The sequence below is a fragment of the Protopterus annectens genome, chromosome 14.part0 (genome assembly GCF_019279795.1).
Source record: "Protopterus annectens isolate FY-2018-M chromosome 14.part0, PAN1.0, whole genome shotgun sequence".
In the NCBI taxonomy this organism is placed as follows: Eukaryota; Metazoa; Chordata; order Ceratodontiformes; family Protopteridae; genus Protopterus; species Protopterus annectens.
The window spans coordinates 126908690-126926450 of NC_056748.1; the positions used below are offsets into that span (position 1 = coordinate 126908690).

At 44.7% G+C, this 17761-nt stretch overlaps 1 protein-coding gene across 3 annotated transcripts in view; it reads right to left on the reverse strand.

The window, feature by feature from the left end:
- The window catches only part of GPAM (glycerol-3-phosphate acyltransferase, mitochondrial), a 921522-nt gene that overhangs the window by 276199 nt on the left and 627562 nt on the right, over positions 1 to 17761 (reverse strand). For all 3 annotated transcript variants that reach the window (XM_044055836.1, XM_044055838.1, XM_044055837.1), the window contains exon 14: positions 8830 to 8945. In XM_044055836.1, coding sequence (XP_043911771.1) covers positions 8830 to 8945 — 116 coding nt within the window. The remainder of the gene's footprint in view (positions 1 to 8829; positions 8946 to 17761) is intronic.

Here is a 17761-nt window from a genome sequence, read left to right on the forward strand (position 1 = left end):
GTTACCACTGCTAGGCATTTCGTGAACACTCTGGGGGCCATCGAGAGACCGAATGGCAGGGCTCTGAATTGGTAATGATTGGCTCCCAGCCGGAAGCGAAGGAGACTCCTGGAGCGCTTGTCCATTTTGATGTGGTAATATGCATTGCGGAGGTCTATCGAGCACATCCACACACCCTCCCAAAGAAAAGGGAGAATGCAGTGTATTGTGACCATGCGGAATTTGGTTTGGACTACTGATTTGTTTAGTTGGCGGAGATCCAAAATGGGTCTCCAGTCCCCGGTCTTTTTCGGTACCAAAAAGAATCTTGAGTAGAAACCAGATCCACACTGGTCTGGGGGGACTGGTTGGATGACTTGTTTTTGACACAGCTTTCTTATCTCTGAAGCCGCCTCTTCCCTTTGACTGGGTGGAACATCGAGAAGGCATTTTGAAGGTCTTGGGAAAGATATTAGAGGGATGTAAAAGCCTTTGGAAATTATTCTCTGCACCCACCGATCTTTTGTTCAAAGGTCCATAGGTTTATACTACGCTATCTGCCCTAGGGCATTTATAAGCCTAGCCGAAAATGTGTTTGGTTCTCTCCACCCTTATAATTTAACTTCTAGAGCCTCTGTCCAGTAACACCACTGGAGTGATCCCAGGTGCAAACTTACGGTTTCCCATACACTCATCAAGATTTCTCTTGAAGAGGGCCAGTGAGGGGCTTTGTCTTGTGTGAAATGGGATTCTATTCCAGAGTGTGGGAAGCCTTTGGGATATGAATCTATCCCTCCAGCATGTCCTATTTATTGCTGTGCTGAGGTTTAAGTCTGAGGAGCGTGTGGCTCTAATGGATTTGTTTTTTTTAAGGTGGGGGCATGTCCATTAATTCTGGGCTGGACATGGCCTTGTAAGTCAGGCAGATGTCGCCTCTGAGCAGGCGGTAAGCAACTGAGTAGAGCTGTAGTTTCTTTAGCCTAATTGCATAGGGCAACTGTTTGAGGCCCATGATCCTTTTGGTAAGGAACTTTTGGGGTCTTTCCAGCTGCTGCAGGTGCCGGGTAAGGTACATCCCAAATGGGGCATTGTACTCAATTATGGGTCTGATGAGTGATGAGTATAGGGGCACAATGACCTCTCTAGATCTAGACGAGAACCCTTTAGTTATAAGATGGGCAATATAGAAGGATTTTCTGACTATTTTGGTAATGTGATTGTCAAAGGAGAGGTTACTATCAACCTGGGTCCCCAGAGCCCTAATTACTTCTTCTGTACTTAGTGGGTTACCTCTATGTGGTAATAAGTGGGCACCTTGTTTTTCCCAAAGGGGATGACTATGCAGTTTTTGGCGTTAAGTTTGAGGCCATGGCTTTGACACCAGGCATTTGTCTCCATAAAACCCTTTTGGAGGATGCTTGTGTCGGCCGGGGAGTCTATTATGGCTCCCAGTTTGCAATCATCGGCGAACTTGGTAAGCCACAGTCTTTTTGTGCTTGTCTGTACTTCGGAGAAGTATATACCGAACAAGAGGGGCCCCAGGACTAAGCCCTGTGGGACTCCACTTGTAAGAGGTTTAGAGTCGGACATGGCACTTCCAACCCTGACCACGTGCGTTCTATCCATAAGCCAGTTTGCAACCCATCTTGTGACATATGGGTTGATGTTTAAGCTGGTTAGTTTGTTTATGATTCCAGAGTGAGGTATTGTGTCGAAAGCCGTAGCGAGGTCCAGATAGTGAGTGTGAACTGCCTTTCCCTCATCTATGGCTTTGGTGACAGTTTAAAAAAAGTCAACCAGGTTTAGGAGGCAGGATCTGCCTTTAAAAAAAACGAACTGGGTAGGGTCCAGTGTCTGGAGGTTCGCGATCTTTGTTTATGAGGTCCATAATGATACGCTCCATAGCCTTGCAAATTAGGCTAGTCAGACTTATGGGGCGACAGTTCCCAGGATCCGTTGTGGGGCCACCCTTGTGGAGAGGGATCACTGTTGCTGTACGCCATTCCTTAGGTACATAACCTGTTTTAAGGCTGAGTTGGAATAGTGAATTTAAGTGGGGGTTTAGTTCTTCCTGGAGCTCGTGTAGGACGCAGCCCGGTATTCCGTCCGGTCCCATAGACACTGTGTTTGTAGCTTTTGAGAGGGTTGCTTTTACCTGTGTGTCAGATATCTGGGGGACTACATTCATCTGGGATGGACACAGGCCCTTTTGGGGGGAAGGGGGGTAAAGTTTGCACTGAACCTGTCAGCCAGAATGTTGGCAATGTCAGTCGGTTCCGTGTATTTTGTACCGTTTTGTACTAGCTCTGAGCAGATCTGGGTGTTTCCTCTCAGGTTCCTGACGTAACTGAAGAATGCCTTGTGATTACCTTTGGAGTCTTTGGCAATTTTTCTTTCGAAGTTCGCCTTTGAGGCTTTTATAGTGGCACGAAGTTTCTTGCTAATACTGATCAGGGATGCCTTCCCTTTTAGGGTTTTGGCCCTGTCATGTAGTAGTCTCCTCCTTTTGTTGTATAGCTTGTTTATGGCTGGAGTCCACCAGACTGGTCTCCTATTTTTTGGAGGAGTGAGCCTTGGTTTTACTTGAGATGGCACGATCCATGCATTCCTGTAGGTGCATATAGAGTGCGTTTGTATAGGATTCTGCGGTTTGGGTAACATTTTCTAATTTCTCGGGGGCTTTGAAGCTTCCTACTTCTGTATTGAGGAGAGTGAAATTTGTTTTTGAGAGGTTTTTCACTGTGGTTTCCTTGGCTGGGGGTGAGGTTGGGAAGTGGATGTCCATTGTGATCAGTTTGTGGTCTGATCTCACCAACGAGGGATTTACCTCCAGTGTGGAACATTGACCCCTTATGTTTGTAATGACTAGGTCTAATGTATTTTCCCCTCTTGCAGGAACAGTGACTAGTTGTTCCATGGCATTTGAGTTGATGAATTCTAGAAACCGTTGGGCAAATGAGTTTGGACTCGAGTAGTTTACCCAGTCGATGTTTGGGTAGTTGAAGTTCCCCAATATTATGGTGTTTGGTAGGATCTTCATATTCTCTAGTGTTCTCAGGAAGGCTGCGTGTGGGTCCTGAGACAGAGAGGGTGATCTTTAGCAGGCTATGACTTGGAAGGCAGGTTTGCCCACTGTTAGTTGCACATGAATTGTTTCCGATGTTTCATGTAATGCCATGTGGGTGTCCTTGATGAAGATGGATACACCCCCTCCCCCTTGGTGCTTTTGTCCGAGTTTTGTGGCCAAAAAGTATGATATGAGTTGAATCCTGGTAGTACTGGGGTGTTCTCAGGAGCCTTGAACCAGGTTTCTGTCACTGCACAGATATCGATTTGCTCCATACTGAGGAGTGCCTCGAGTGCGTGCATCTTTAGGTTTAGACTTCTGGCGTTGAGTAGCATTACCCTTAGTTTTTTACTCTTTATATTATCTAAGGAGGTGGGTTTGTCTTTTGAGCCTTGCCTAAAAAAGGCACTATTGGGGTAGCAAGAGCCTTGGCCAGTATTCGAAAGCCCAGGGGTGGCATGTGCAAGCCATCCCTGGCGAAGCAACGTGGCTTGTCTAGCATGTCGTCCCAGGCTGACGACACTGGATCCCCTTTAAATGACACCAGTAGCTTAGCCAATTGTTGAAGTCAATCATTTTGTCTCTATACTGTGGCATCATTCTAGGTGAGGGCAGGATGCTACTCAGGGTCAGGGTCATACCGGCCTGGGCTACATGATGAGAGAGCTCCGTCTCTTTTCATGTAGTCCAGGGAGGTACGTCTCAAGTTGTTCATACCAGCATGGACAATGACAGAGTCGTATTTGTACTTGCTGTGTAGTGACCTGAGTGATTGAGTTATGTGGCGGATCCTGGCACCTGACAGGCAACTTACAGTGACCTTCTCTTTGTTCAGTCTGGTGAGTAGGACGTCAGTGTGCCTGACGATAGAGTCACCTATTACTAGTGTATTAGGGGTGTCGCTTGGCCTTAAGGGCTGTGACTGTTTGGCACACTCTCTATGTGTGGTATGGGTAATGTTGGGTAGTGAGTGCTTGTGTGTCTGCTTAGGAAGTCTCTGTTGTTTTGGCAAGTTTTTATTTAGAGTCTCCGAGTATGTCTTTGTGGGTTTGTGTGTCATGTTTTCAGGTGTGATTAGTCTATGTGTGACTGGTTTTGAGGTGCGTGTGTTTACCTTCTCCTCCTGACTGGCAGCACCAGTCTTGGGTTGAGAGAGCTTAGTCTCCAGTTTGGCTGTATAGTTGCATCTCTCGCATACATTAGAGGTTGATGGTAGGAGGAGGGGGTTGTCTGTGTACATGAGGCAACTGTAACATTGCCTCAGGATTCCCAGGTTCAACAGCTGGACTGGACAGAATGACTGAAATTGCGCTATGGACATGCCTGTAGAGTTTTAAATATTTGTTTGTGTGAAAATCCAGAGCCTATTACTACTGTTTTGTATGAGGGGGTAAGTGCTTATAGTTTGTTTGTGTTTACTGTGAAGCTAGGGCAAGTGCTGGACTGTAAGAGGAAAGTAGAGAGCTTTCCTGAAGAGTTTAAGTAATTCAAAAGATTTACTGAGAAGCTAGAGTAAGTGTTGGACTGTAAGAGGAAAGTAGAGTGCTTTCCTTGAGAGTTTAAGTAGTTCTAAGGGAAAATTTGAACAGCAGACTTTGTGGAGCCGGGAAAAGTTTTAAAACTGTAATAGGGTGCCACACAGTTTAAGTGCAGAGAAAAACAAGCCCCAACTGCTTCCAGAGGAAAGCAATCGGGCAGTGCTTCAGGAGCGCTGATAAGGTCGTCCTGAGAAAGAATCCCTGGAGTCCTGGTTTCGGGGACCCCCTCTACCCCTAAAGGGGCATCTTCCAGTATTGGAACCCCCTCTGCCTCTGAGGGAATCCTCACCACGTGCACTTCGGAAAGAGCCTTGAGATTTTTTGTGCCATATCTTTCCACTCCTCGGGTTCCTGGAGAAAGAGCACTGAGGTTTGGAAAAATGTAGGCCAACGGCAGACAAGGTCTTCCCGTCTTGTTCGCACATGGCTAGCATGTCCTTCACTTTAGAACCAAACAAAGTGGATTGTTCGATAGAGGCGTTCAAGAAGGAAGACTTGGAGGAGTTTGCGAGGTCACAAATGTGCATCAAGGCGTGGCTTCTCATAACTACATCTGCAACCACAGCTCTAGCTGCCCCTTCGGTTGCGTGGGACAGCAAACTCATGGATGATTTGGAGATTGACTCTAGGGTTGCAAACTGAAAAGCAACTTTGTCGCGTGCCCAGTCAGAAACTTCATCCGCGAGGGCTCCAGAGAGTTTGGAGATGAGATCCCTTTGGATCCCCGTAAAATGTGCCAAGTAATTCAGAGACCTGATTGCGAAGGTCACTGAAGCAAAGACTCACTTCCCTAATCTGTCTACCACCCAGGACTTTCTGTTGGGTGGGTGGACAGTAGGACTTTCCTTCGCAAGGTCCTTTTTTGTGGCCGCCGCCACCACCATAGCATCTACTGGCAAGCCTCTTGACCAATGGGGCTGTTCCTTTGATAGGGAAAGAATCTTGTCCGGTCTCCGGGGAATGGCCTCAATGGAATCAGGGTTCTTCCATGCACACTGTACAATGAGCTGGACTAACTCATTGGCAGGTGGGGTCACCCAAGAAGTAGAACGCCGAGAGTGGAAAGCCTGCAGGAAGATGGACTCCTCCGAGGAAGGATTGGTGGGCTTCCAGTCACCCCTCTGCTTCAATATATCCAGGATGTCTCCAAAGGAGACATCATCAGGGGGTGACCGCGGGGACCCTTTCCCATCATCGTAATCCATATCCTCAGTGAGGGACTCCTCAGTGGAGTCAAGGTGTTTCCTCTTGCACGCTTTCTTCCAAGGGGGTTCTTCAGTGGGAGCGTCTGAAGAAGACTCGGAAGGGAGATTATCCTGGACAGGGGTTTCCTGAGACTTGTACTCTTGGTGTCCTGGGGAGATGGCCTGTGATAGCTGTAGCTCAGGGGGGAGCAGAGGGAGATATGACATAGGAGGAGCGCTTCCAGAAGCAAGCACCCTCTCCATCACCGGGAAAGCTGGTCCGCCCAAAGAGGAATGGGAGCCTGGAACTGAGGAAGACAATCTTGGAACTGGGGTCACACCCCGATCCGCACGGCCCACTCCTAGTGACAGAGCCTCAAGCAAGACCAGGGAGGGTGCTGCCCCCGGATCTGAAGACAGAACAGATAAAAAAACTTGGAACCATACTGTGAGCCGAGGGTTCCACCTCCCAACCATGAGGTTGGGGAAGGGTCGGTTCCAAAGGAGCCGAAACCCAAACGGGGGAGGGAGGGCCTCGAAGCTTCAGAGAGAGTCACTGTCAGTGCAGAGGAAAGGTTCCCCAAGGATGTCAGAAGTATGGGCCTCGGAACCGAAGGATTCAAGGGAGGAGAATAAGTAGGAGTCATAGGGGCAATAGACCCAAAACCTGAAGTGGGATGGGTTTTTGGAAAATGTGTAATCCCGCTAGCTGTCAACAGCTGATCAAACAGGCGCACCACATCCAATTCAAATAAGACTCCTGGTGGACTTTACAGACACTCCGGAAGGGGAGTCAGGGCGGTCCAAAAAAGGGCTATAAACTTAGCCTGAAAACGTGTCCAATGATGGCGAGTACTGGGTCCGTGGTGTAGGAAATGTCGGCACCGAAGATTCCAACTTGGAGACAGGTAGTAGGGGCACTAACGGTGCTGAAAAAGGACTCTGAGCTGGAGCCGAAGTTGTTACCACACCTGGTACCGTAGAGGTCGGTGCCAAGGGCGGCAATGATGTAGAAGTCATAGTAACATCCACAGAGGCTGATCTCAGAACCGAAATGGTTGGAGCCAAGAGAGCAATCTTATGCTCCGTAGAAGACTTATGGGCCTTATGCTTGTGGGACTTCCCCTTATCACCAGCCGGTGAAGAGGGATCGGAATGAGGATGTTTCTTGTCCTTCAATGTAGGGGTTGAGACCTCCGACACAGAAAGGGCCTCTGAGAAAGGTGAAGACAGTAGGCCTTTCAAAATAAGCTTATTTGTCCTTTCATTCAGCGTCCGATGACTGAAACTTAGACAAATCTGGCAAGGAGGTTTCACAGACAAGTGAGAAACCCCCAGACAATAGACACAATCATCATGTAAGTTGCTATTGGGGAGTTTGCCATTGCAGGAAGTGCAATGTTTAAACCCAAACGTCCCTTTTTTATCAGACATATTCAATACAGAATCATACAAATCCAAAGTACAGTAAATTTTTATGAAATATAACAGCTGGAGAGCTCGGTGAAATGCTGCTACATGGCTGTGCGGCAAACGAGATCTGAGGTAACTGGGAGAAGGGCAGTGTGGGTAGCAGCTTAGCTGGAGAGTTTTTGGTGTACGCGAGCTTCATATTAGGCCGACTGGGTTCCGAGGGCTTGGAACCGAACCCATCAGTGATGAATGGGAAGAAGATTAACAACATCAGATCAACATTTCTGAGCAACATCATTATCAGCAATAGCAACCTTCTTTCTCCCCACTTTCTATATGAGATTTGGGTGCTGTATCAACTATTGCCAGCTCTCTTGAGTCATTGCTCCTACCGTCTTTCAACAGTCATGCCTGACCATCTCAGCTGTTCTCTCACACAATCCATCCATCCATCCACCTCTTTGCTGGACATCCTCATTCCCTCTTACCTTCTTCCTATCTCTCCCAAATCATCTTCTGTTTTTGTCCATGTGTCTGAACCACAGTAGTTTGACCTTCTCTACTCTGTCATCACTGCTTCATCTGTCCCACAATGTGCATCCTACCACCTGTCTTAAGCGCTTCATTTCCATCACCTCTAGCTTCCTCAACTGCTCCCTTTACTGCCTAGGTTTCTGTACCACACCACTACTTTGCACACCTTACTTTTCAGAATCTTTGGCATACTTCTGTCACACACTATCCCTAACACACTGTCCCTACTGGCTGCAACCCCTCAGATTCTAGCTCTAACCCCCTCATTCAGACTTCCCTTCTCCTCAACCACCTGTCCCAGACACCTGAAGTAGTTAACTTGTTCCACTATCTTCCCTTCCATTTAAAGTTTTAACTTTTTCTAATTTCCCTAAGTTGCTGCCATGACCTCTGTCCTGTCTGCATTCAGTTTTTACAAGTCAATATTGCTGATTTTTACATTGAACAAAATGGTAATCATAGAATTGAAAAATATCACCCCAAAGTGCTTTTGTAAGGAAGCAGGCACTATGCAGATTGTATGTACTGCAAAAGTTTGAGTGCACATTTAACTATATCAAAGCAGAACACAGAAAAGAAAATAATAGAACATTTTCTTTCACTTTTTTATGGCAAAGCCGATCTCTTCCTTATGAATACTAATCAGCTGATGTGTACATATGTTCAGTAATACTCATCAAGCAACACTTTCCTACTACCCTTACCTGTGTCGGCAAATCATACAGATCTTTTATTCATCTACACACTATCATACTATAGCAGCTACCTGCTTAATGAGGCAATGTGCAGCACTTACACCTGAGTGCAAGTCAACACAATAACCATCTTATAGATGCACTGCGCATGAACATGAGTCTTGTTTACATGTTTTATTAAACACGGACAGTGTACTTCGGCTCTTGTACTTTGACTTTTCCCAAACCAGAAGTACCATAATGTGTATTTAAACATCCCAAGACTCGGACCAAACTGTTAACAAAGAAACATGCATTTGTATGCCATCTGGCCCAACAGCCAGTGATACCTGCAAGCAGCGGAAAGTCACCTCACTTTGGAGAAAAGATCAGCAGTAATAAATATTAGTTGAGAAACACGATTTGTTTTCAGTACTTACTGTACATCGCATGTTTAGCTAAAGTGGCAATCACGTGCCGCCTTCGTGCCTCATCCGACATGTATCGTGCATTGGCTACCACAACATCCTCGTGCTCATAAAGTACATAGTCTCCACTGGATAAAATAAAATAATTATCACACGACATACCTGACAAACTGCACTGAAAATATAACATATTAATAATAGTTTCAGAAATTATGATAAACATGCAGATTAGCAACTGCATTCCGTAGCATTTGTACTGTCATGAGGGAGTCTTAAAGGGAAATGTTCCTCCCCATGTACAGTTACAGCTGTCATTACTATTACAACACTAACACTTCAAATATACTGGCTGCTGTACTTTTTATTTAGCCTATAATTTCTTTTTATGGCACTTGGAGATATGAGCATGGTAGAAATTTCCAAACTTCCACTCTCTAAGAGTGGAGACCAGGAAAAGGGGCTAGCATATTAAATGTTACTGGACATTAATATTAATAGGTCTGGCATTTGTATGTTAATGTTGTTGGTGTTGCACAGAAAAAAAGAAGTTATATAACTGAATTTATACAGATAAATCATTCTTTAACATCAATGTTTCTTCAACTATGTTCCTACCATATCCATTGATCTTTGAGTCACCCTCCTGAATGGATCCTTGATAAGGTATTGCTTCCTCACCATTAAGAAATCTGTACTTCTTTGGCACCAGATTTTGGCACAGAGATGAAGCTATTACTACAACCTACATGACCTGAGTTTGAAAAGTAACTAAAGAACTTTAGAAGCCAGTGGTGAGAGAAAGAAATGATGAGGTGTAAGTTTGGTCAACTTTTCTTGAGGAAAGGTATGGAGGTACGTGCCTTAAAGGAATCTGAGTGGAGACGAAGGAGGGCATGTCTGCTTATACAGGCTGGATTGAGACATTGGGGGGGGCATCATCGGCAATGGTAAGAGGTGCCCCCCTTACAAAGCCCATTGCAGGCTAACCCCCTCAGACCTTGCCAGGACACACCATAGGACAAATCAGAAGCTAAACATAAAAGCCTTGATGGTTACATGACCCACAGTCCTTATGCTAGATATCCTGCAGCTAGGAACACATGAACACTGAACACTGGGGGATTCTCACCCAGAATTATGGGTAACACTGGAAGTGAGGGTAGACATACATACATACATACATACAACCAAACACCCTAATACTAGGTGATTTCAACTACCCTGCCATTAACTGGGAAAACTACTCGGGTACCAACTCCTTTTCCCAACGGTTCTTGGAATTCATAAATTCCAATGCCCTGGATCAACTAATCCATTGTCCCACCAGGGGCTCCAATATCCTAGACCTGGTCATTACCAACATGGGAGATAGATGCTCCACACCAGTGGTCACCCCCTCATTATTCAGGTCTGACCATAAGCAAATTACCCTTGACATCCAGATCCCACTCCCACCCCCCAGTAAGGAAACCTCCTTAAAAAACTTCTCCAAAGCCAACTTCATGCTACTGAAGTCAGAAGTGACAAACTTCACAACACCCACGCAGACAGGATCTGGAAGTTCGACGGCAGAATCCTAACACTAAGGCACTGTACAAGCACATCCATTCATGCATGAATCATGCCATCCCAAATAAAACCAAGATGCTCTTCTCCAAAAAAAAGGAAGCCAATCTGGTGGTCCCCTGCTATAAACAAACTATACAACAGAAGGAAGAAACTGTTGCAGAAAAGAGGAAAATCCCAGGATGCAAAAAACTCCCTCACCAGCCTCAGTAAGAAGCTGAGATCCCTCATAAAATCCTCAAAAGCTAGTTACGAAAATAAAATTGCCAAAGATTCGAAAGACAACCACAAGGCATTCTATAGTTATGTCAAGAATCTAAATGGCAATGCTCAGATCTGCTCTGAACTACAACAGAATGGCATTAAATATACTGATCCCAAGGATATTGCCAATATCCTGGCAGGTAGAAACAGCACTCTCCAAAGCTAAGAATACAGCATCCATAGGACCAGATGACATCCCAGGCTGTGTACTACATGAACTACAAAATGAATTGGCACCCCACCTAAGTGTCATGTTTAATCATAGCCTTACCTCAGGCTTCGTGCCCACTGAGTGGCGCACAGCTACAGTTATTCCGCTCCACAAGGGAGGATCTACCTTGGATCCTGGGAACTACCGTCCCATCAGTCTGACAAGCCTGATCTGCAAGGGCATGGAACGCATTATCATGGAACTTATAAACAAAGACACTGGCAACCTCCAGACACTGGACCACACCCAGTTTGGGTTTGTGAAGGGCCGATCTTGTCACCTGAATCTGACTGACTTCTTCGAATCGGTCTCCAGAGCTGTGGACGAGGGTAAGGAGGTCCACACAGCCTATCTGGACCTCGCCAAGGCCTTCAACACCATCCCCCACTCTGGAATCATAGATAAACTCACTAAGCTGGGCATAAATCCCTACATCACTCGATGGGTTGCCAACTGGCTTATCGACAGAACCCAGACTGTAAAAGTAGCTGACTCCAAATCCTGCTCCAGACAAGTGACAAGTAGAGCACCCCAGGGTTCAGTCCTGGCACCACTTTTGTTTGGCATCTACTTCTCTGAAGTACAGGCCAACATTAAGGGACTCTGTCTAACAAAGTTTGCAGATGACTGCAAACTGGGAGCCATTACTGAATCCCCAAATGATGTGGATATTCTACAAAAGGGCCTTACAGAAACAGATGCCTGGTGCCAGAGCCATGGGCTCAAGCTTAATGCCAAGAAATGTATAATCATCCCCTTTGGAAAAAAACATGTACCCATGAACTACCACATAGGTGGCAGGACACTAAATATTGAAAATGTGATGAGAGACTTAGGGACACAAGTGGACAGTGGTCTCACTTTCGATAACCACATCGCCACAACAGTCAGGAAATCCTTCTACGTGGCACACCTCATCACTAAGGGCTTTTCATCCAGAAAAAAAGGAGGTCATTGTCCCACTGTATTCATCCCTCATTACACCCATTATAGAGTATAATGCCCCATTTGGTATGTACCTCACAAGACATCTGCAACAGCTGGAAAGGCCACAGAAATGCCTCACTAAAAGAATCACAGGCCTAAAGCAGATGCCATATGCTGACTGTCTAAAAAAACTCCAGCTATACTCTGTGGCATATCGTCTACTCAGAGGCGATCTCTGCTTAACATACAAGGCCATGTCAAACCCTGAGCTATTGGACATGCTCCACTTAAGAAATCCCAATCCCTCAGAGCCACACGCTCCAGGGATCTAAACCTTATCACAATGAACAAAACATGCTGGAGGGATAGGTTCCTGACCCAGAGACTCCCCATACTCTGGAATAGACTGCCCATACATGTCAAGCAGAGCACCTCATTGGCCCTCTTCAAAAGGAATCTTGATGATTGGATGGGAGATAGGAAATTCACCCCAGGGATCATGTCAGTCACCCTGCTAGACAGGGGCCCAGAGAAGTAAATATTGTGGGAAAAAATTTCCAGGGAATTGTTATGGCTAGGCTTGCATAGGCCTTAGGGGATAGCCTAGTACCAATCTATGAACCTATGAACATGGGAGAACATACTGAGACTGGTGGAACCATGGTTAAAAAAAAAGTTATTATAAATTTCATATCCAAGAATGTTCACCTACCCAGCCAGTGAAGGGCACAATTTAAGGAGCTGACTTCAGTAGCACTCTCTCCCCCTTGGAGTCTAACAGTTTGGTCTTGTACTTCTAAGAAGCACCTTCCTGTAAACCAAAAAAAAACAATGCAGGCATGGCCCTGCATTACTAAAAGAATTATAAGTATTTATGACTCCACAACTTAAAGGGCAGATGATGGAAGACCATCACTGGCAAAAGATGAAGGGAGGGTATTCTCACCCATGTGTGAGGCATCTCTCTTGGTTCATCTGATACAGTAAGGAAGCATCTTACGTGTAACTTAGGGGATCCTCCTGAATGGATCCTTGTTTGAGATGAACCACAAGCAGTACAACCAAGCTGAAAGAAACCAAACAGCTTAGACGAACAGATGATGTGTCTAATTTGACCCAGCTCCCTCAGCTGTAGCTAAAACAATAATGCATTCCCCTCCCTTTCATTATGCACTCACTCATTGCCTTCTAACCAGGTTATGCGACAACAGCTTCTCTCTCCCTCCAAGTCCTTTGTTCTGTTCATGTAAATCTAAATCCTCTCACATCTCCCATTCTTTACTAAATTTCTACATCACCTCTGCCTTGCTCTAACTACATATCCTTCAAACTCTGTTTATCAATTCCATTCTGAATATATGCAAATCTTATCTCATCTTCCACTGCCTAGTGATGACCTGTATCAAACCCGCCACTCACAAAATAGAGGGTGTCTACAAACCTGACCCCTCACCACCTCTCTAGGGAACTCCACAGCCCTCTTACATATTTGCAGTCCCACCATGTGTTTCTAATTAACCCCATCTCCTCACATCTACAGCACCTAACCTCTTTGACAACCCTTTTCTAAAACCATTCTCAGAGTAATGCATTACCTATGCATAAATTCTGTGTGTTAAATACAAGCCCCCGTTTTTACCACATCCAAACTATTCTCCTATGGTGCACCACTGATCCTCTCTCCAAACACCTCCCCCCCAAGTTCTCTACAGTATTTCCCAATCTCACTTTTTTCTCGCCACATCCTGGCCCCAGTTTTCTATGTTTCCACCATACTGACTCTATATAATGTCTAGCCAACCTATACTTACACCTTGATATGACAGCCAGTCTCCCCTGATTACACTAAAAGCTCTAACTCAATGAGATGAATCCAATCAGACACCTCACACGCACAGGGTCCACTGAATTAAATCAGATGCCTGACAAGAGTAGGATCCATTATTTGCTCTAGGAACAATAACCGCTTTTTGACCCATTCTTCCAATAATCCCTTATACTACGGGATTAACTGCCACTGCATATCTTCTAAAATCCATTCCTCCTCCTCCCACTATAGCGAGCCTTAAATGTACCCCTCCCTATTCCATTGCAAACCCTTTGCAACTCCATTAACCATCAATCCTATGGACAAGTACCAATATAAAGTAAAAGACACAGAACCGAGGTAACACTGTAATGGACACCACCAATATCCTGGCCCCCAACCTTCTTACCCTACATGCCCACTTATTCAACATACACTGTACCTTATCCTTCATTTTGGCCCACTTTTTAATCCATTAGCTTTGTAAAAGTTAAATAAAATCTAATCCTCCAACATGTATTCTCCTGTTTAAAACGGGTAAACCCATCTCCACCAAATATGTGGTTCCTTCCCAAGCTCTCCGAGTGAAAATACTGACCTGTATCCAACCCAAATTGTTTAAAAATGTCTAATATCCCTGGCTACAAGTCCTCCACATCCTTAAGCAAGAGCATAAAAAATCCCCTACAAATAAGTTTACACCGCTATTTCTACCCTTATTACTTCACACCTCAAAAAATTGCTTTACGTTCTATGCCAAGTCCAGGTTTGCCAAAATAAGTATTGCCATTAAGACTGGGCTCCCCTGCCTCATTTCTCATTGCAGACATACCCTATCCAAAATATTCACACTTTCCATAATCCTTTTTTGTAGGATCTCTATATATAAAGCTGTCACTGCTTTCAAAAACATTCTACCATTAACAGGGCCAGCATATTTAACAAACTCAACTTACCATATTAAAAGCTTGTTGTATATGTAACAAAAGTAATGCCTTGGCCTTATTCCGTCCCTCTACCTGAACCATAACATTTAGCAGCCAGTGCAAACAGTCTCCCTTGAGCTCCCATTCACAAATCCTGCTTGACCACCATGGAGCCATTTTGGGAATATTTACACTAACCATGCTGAAAAGTTCCTAGCACCAGAATTACAGGGGGGTATTAGTAAAAGTCCGCAGCTTCCTCCCATTACCCTTTACTCACAATGGCAGTAGCTTCCTTTATATTAAATGGCTACCTGCCCCCCCTGATAAGCTCCTTCCCGCCCTTAATATACTAAATGGCTTTTACTTTATTTTTATTTAATTATTTTACTTTTGTTCACCGGGAAGGTCTGACTGGACCAAAAAAATCCTTTTTCAGGGGAGACCCAGGGAGAAAAACCTCCACATTTACAAACATATGGAAACATATACAGTCAACATACAGAAATGTACTTACATACAGTCAAATATAAGAGTGTGTTTACAGATTCACAGATCAAGAACAGTGGGTAGACTACATATAGATAAATGTATGACACTATATGTATATGAACATATACAAACAAAACTCTACACAACTCCTCTTTGTATAGCGTTGATGTCACTGGCCCCCTCCCACTCATCCAGCCTCACACATTCTCTTGTTTCTCATAAAATGTACACCAGACCCTCACAGCATCTCCACTTCCTCTTACTAAGCTACCCCCCTTTCCATCCTTCCTATGCTGGTCCTTCAACCTCCATGCAGACAACTTAAGAGTGAGATTCTGTCTATCCTGCTGTAGGTTTCCTCTCCTTCCCATCTCAGACACCAGTTCTGACCTCTCCAACCTATTAATTCCCTTCTTCCCGCCTTGATATTTTTCATCCACTTCTTCCCTCCTCATCCCTTCCTGTTTTCCCCTGCAACTGCTGTTAACATCTCTCTCCTCATACATCATTCTTAGCATGTTTCACTTTCCCATTTCTCCCATGATATGACCCCTCCATGTAGCCTTTACCCCATACCATTCTTCCCTACCTACTACACTTCCTTTCCCTTTCTTTTCCCTTAGAACTTATCCCATCATCTTTTTTTAGGTACCCCACACTCCTTTCCTGTACCAACTAATGGGGTTCCAACACCATTTCTTTTTATTTTTCCTCATTTCTATCCACATTACTGTTACTGCAGCATGATCAGACATACTATGCTACGCCACCCTCCACAGTCACAGCAACTAACAATTTATCTAGTCTACTAGCCTGTTTCCTCTCACCTCTGCAGAAAGTATACTGTGTGTGAGCTTCGCAGCCCACAACAAAGGTGTCATCAAAACCTGTGCTGTGTTCAGCTGAAGAAAGGATAACTCTATTTCGAAATAGATGAAGACCGTCTAACCTTCTAAGGCCTGACACCAGTGGCCGGTCTGTAAGCATGTGACAACCCAAAGCCACTAAAGCTTCACAATCTGGTGCAATAATAGTGTCTTCAGGACTGCAAATGGCACCATAAAGACTGTGGCAGCCACCAAGTGAAGAAGGTACAGCAAAGCCTGAGCCTGGATTCTGCTCTGCATTATCACATCAATGCCATGAATCCTTAGATCCTCTTTAAGAACAAGTACAACTGAAATGGAATGTGTCCAACTCCATCCTGATGAAGAAGTTTCTCTGAAATAAGCTCAGCGAAAACATCTCCCATTCATGGTGTCCTAGTGACTGTAATTGTGGGAGTGTCCAGAGCAGGGCTGCCTCCAAGAAGTCCCTGGATAAGGATACCAGAAGCTAGATGCCCATGTATGAGAATATCAGGTTGTCCTTCTTCAGGCTTTAATCATGACTGCAAACATCCTGATGAACAGTTTAGACGTTGAGGAGAGAACCTAATACAGTGCTTTACACCACAACTGATGCCCACTCAGAGTGATCCAGGGAAATCTCTTGTGAGCACCCAAACACACATTTCCAAAAAAAAGGCATCCATTACACCCAGTGACACCACTCAGTACCCATTCAAGAGCAATAGCAAAATCCCTTGCAGGGTGGGTATTTAGAAATTAATGCACTAGGTGTAATGGCTAAAATCATGGAGGCATGTAACATACAGTAAGTCAACTACCTGTCTCCTTTGGAGTAAAGAAAAAATGTCAGTAAATGCCATATCAGCAGTCATGGCCCATTTGAGAAGTACATTCCAGGCTTCTGTGTAATCCACTGAAATGAACTGATCGACTAAGGAGGAAGCAGAGCTCTCGGAGGACCACTGCCCATGGCTATTCCCAGACTGAGGTCAGGACTGCTGCAGAGCCCCCTAGTCACATTACATCCTGGAAGACCTCGCTAGTACCAGAGGGGGCATAACAATGGGGCAAACAGCTGAACTAATCTGAAGTAAATGTAATTATTTCTCAGAAGGAAGAAACACAACTGTACAAGCCTGTAAAATATAAAGCGTGTAAAGTGTGCAAGAATCATGCAGTTATTTGAACTTTGGAATGCATTTCAAGCAGACAAATGTAGCAGAGGTCTGTTTTTTTTCTAAGCCTGTACTTTTTTCAATGGCTAGTTCCATAAACAGACTGCAAGTTAGAGTGCTCAAGGCCTATGGAAACAGGGTAAAGTCCGAATCTTAACATGAAATGAGAAACCTGAACTTGTGAAGGAGAGAGATTGGTGTAAAAAGGACCACATTAACTATATTTTTTCCAATGTTTCCTCATTCCAAGACAACTTCAACAGTTTGTTGCTGGTGGCTTACTTATCCGTAAATGCGCACACAGAACTGATGAATCATTAACTGCTGACACTTGCATTTCAAAGACTGACTTTCAATCCTAGCTACTGAATGATTACATTATGGATTATTTTTAAGCGTCAACACTAGTAGGGTTCTTCGTGCTCGACTGGTCTAGCTGTTGGCAGTGTGTTACCGTTACTGTAAAAATGAGAAGGTGATGTTGGCCCTACAAAGGTATCATTGTCCCCTCCTAGGAAGCACTGTTTGTGGGGATATGTACAGGTGTGTACACAAAATTATCTTGGTCAAGTTTCAGTTGCTGCTGGTAAGGCAATACTGGCTAGCACTGGGCTGAAATGGTGAGCAAAATCCTGGAAATTCAGTGGTTAAAACTCAGCTCTCTATCAGTTCAATGTGAAATTTATTTGGGTGTGGCAGGAGCTGGTTGAAACATTGGGTAGTAG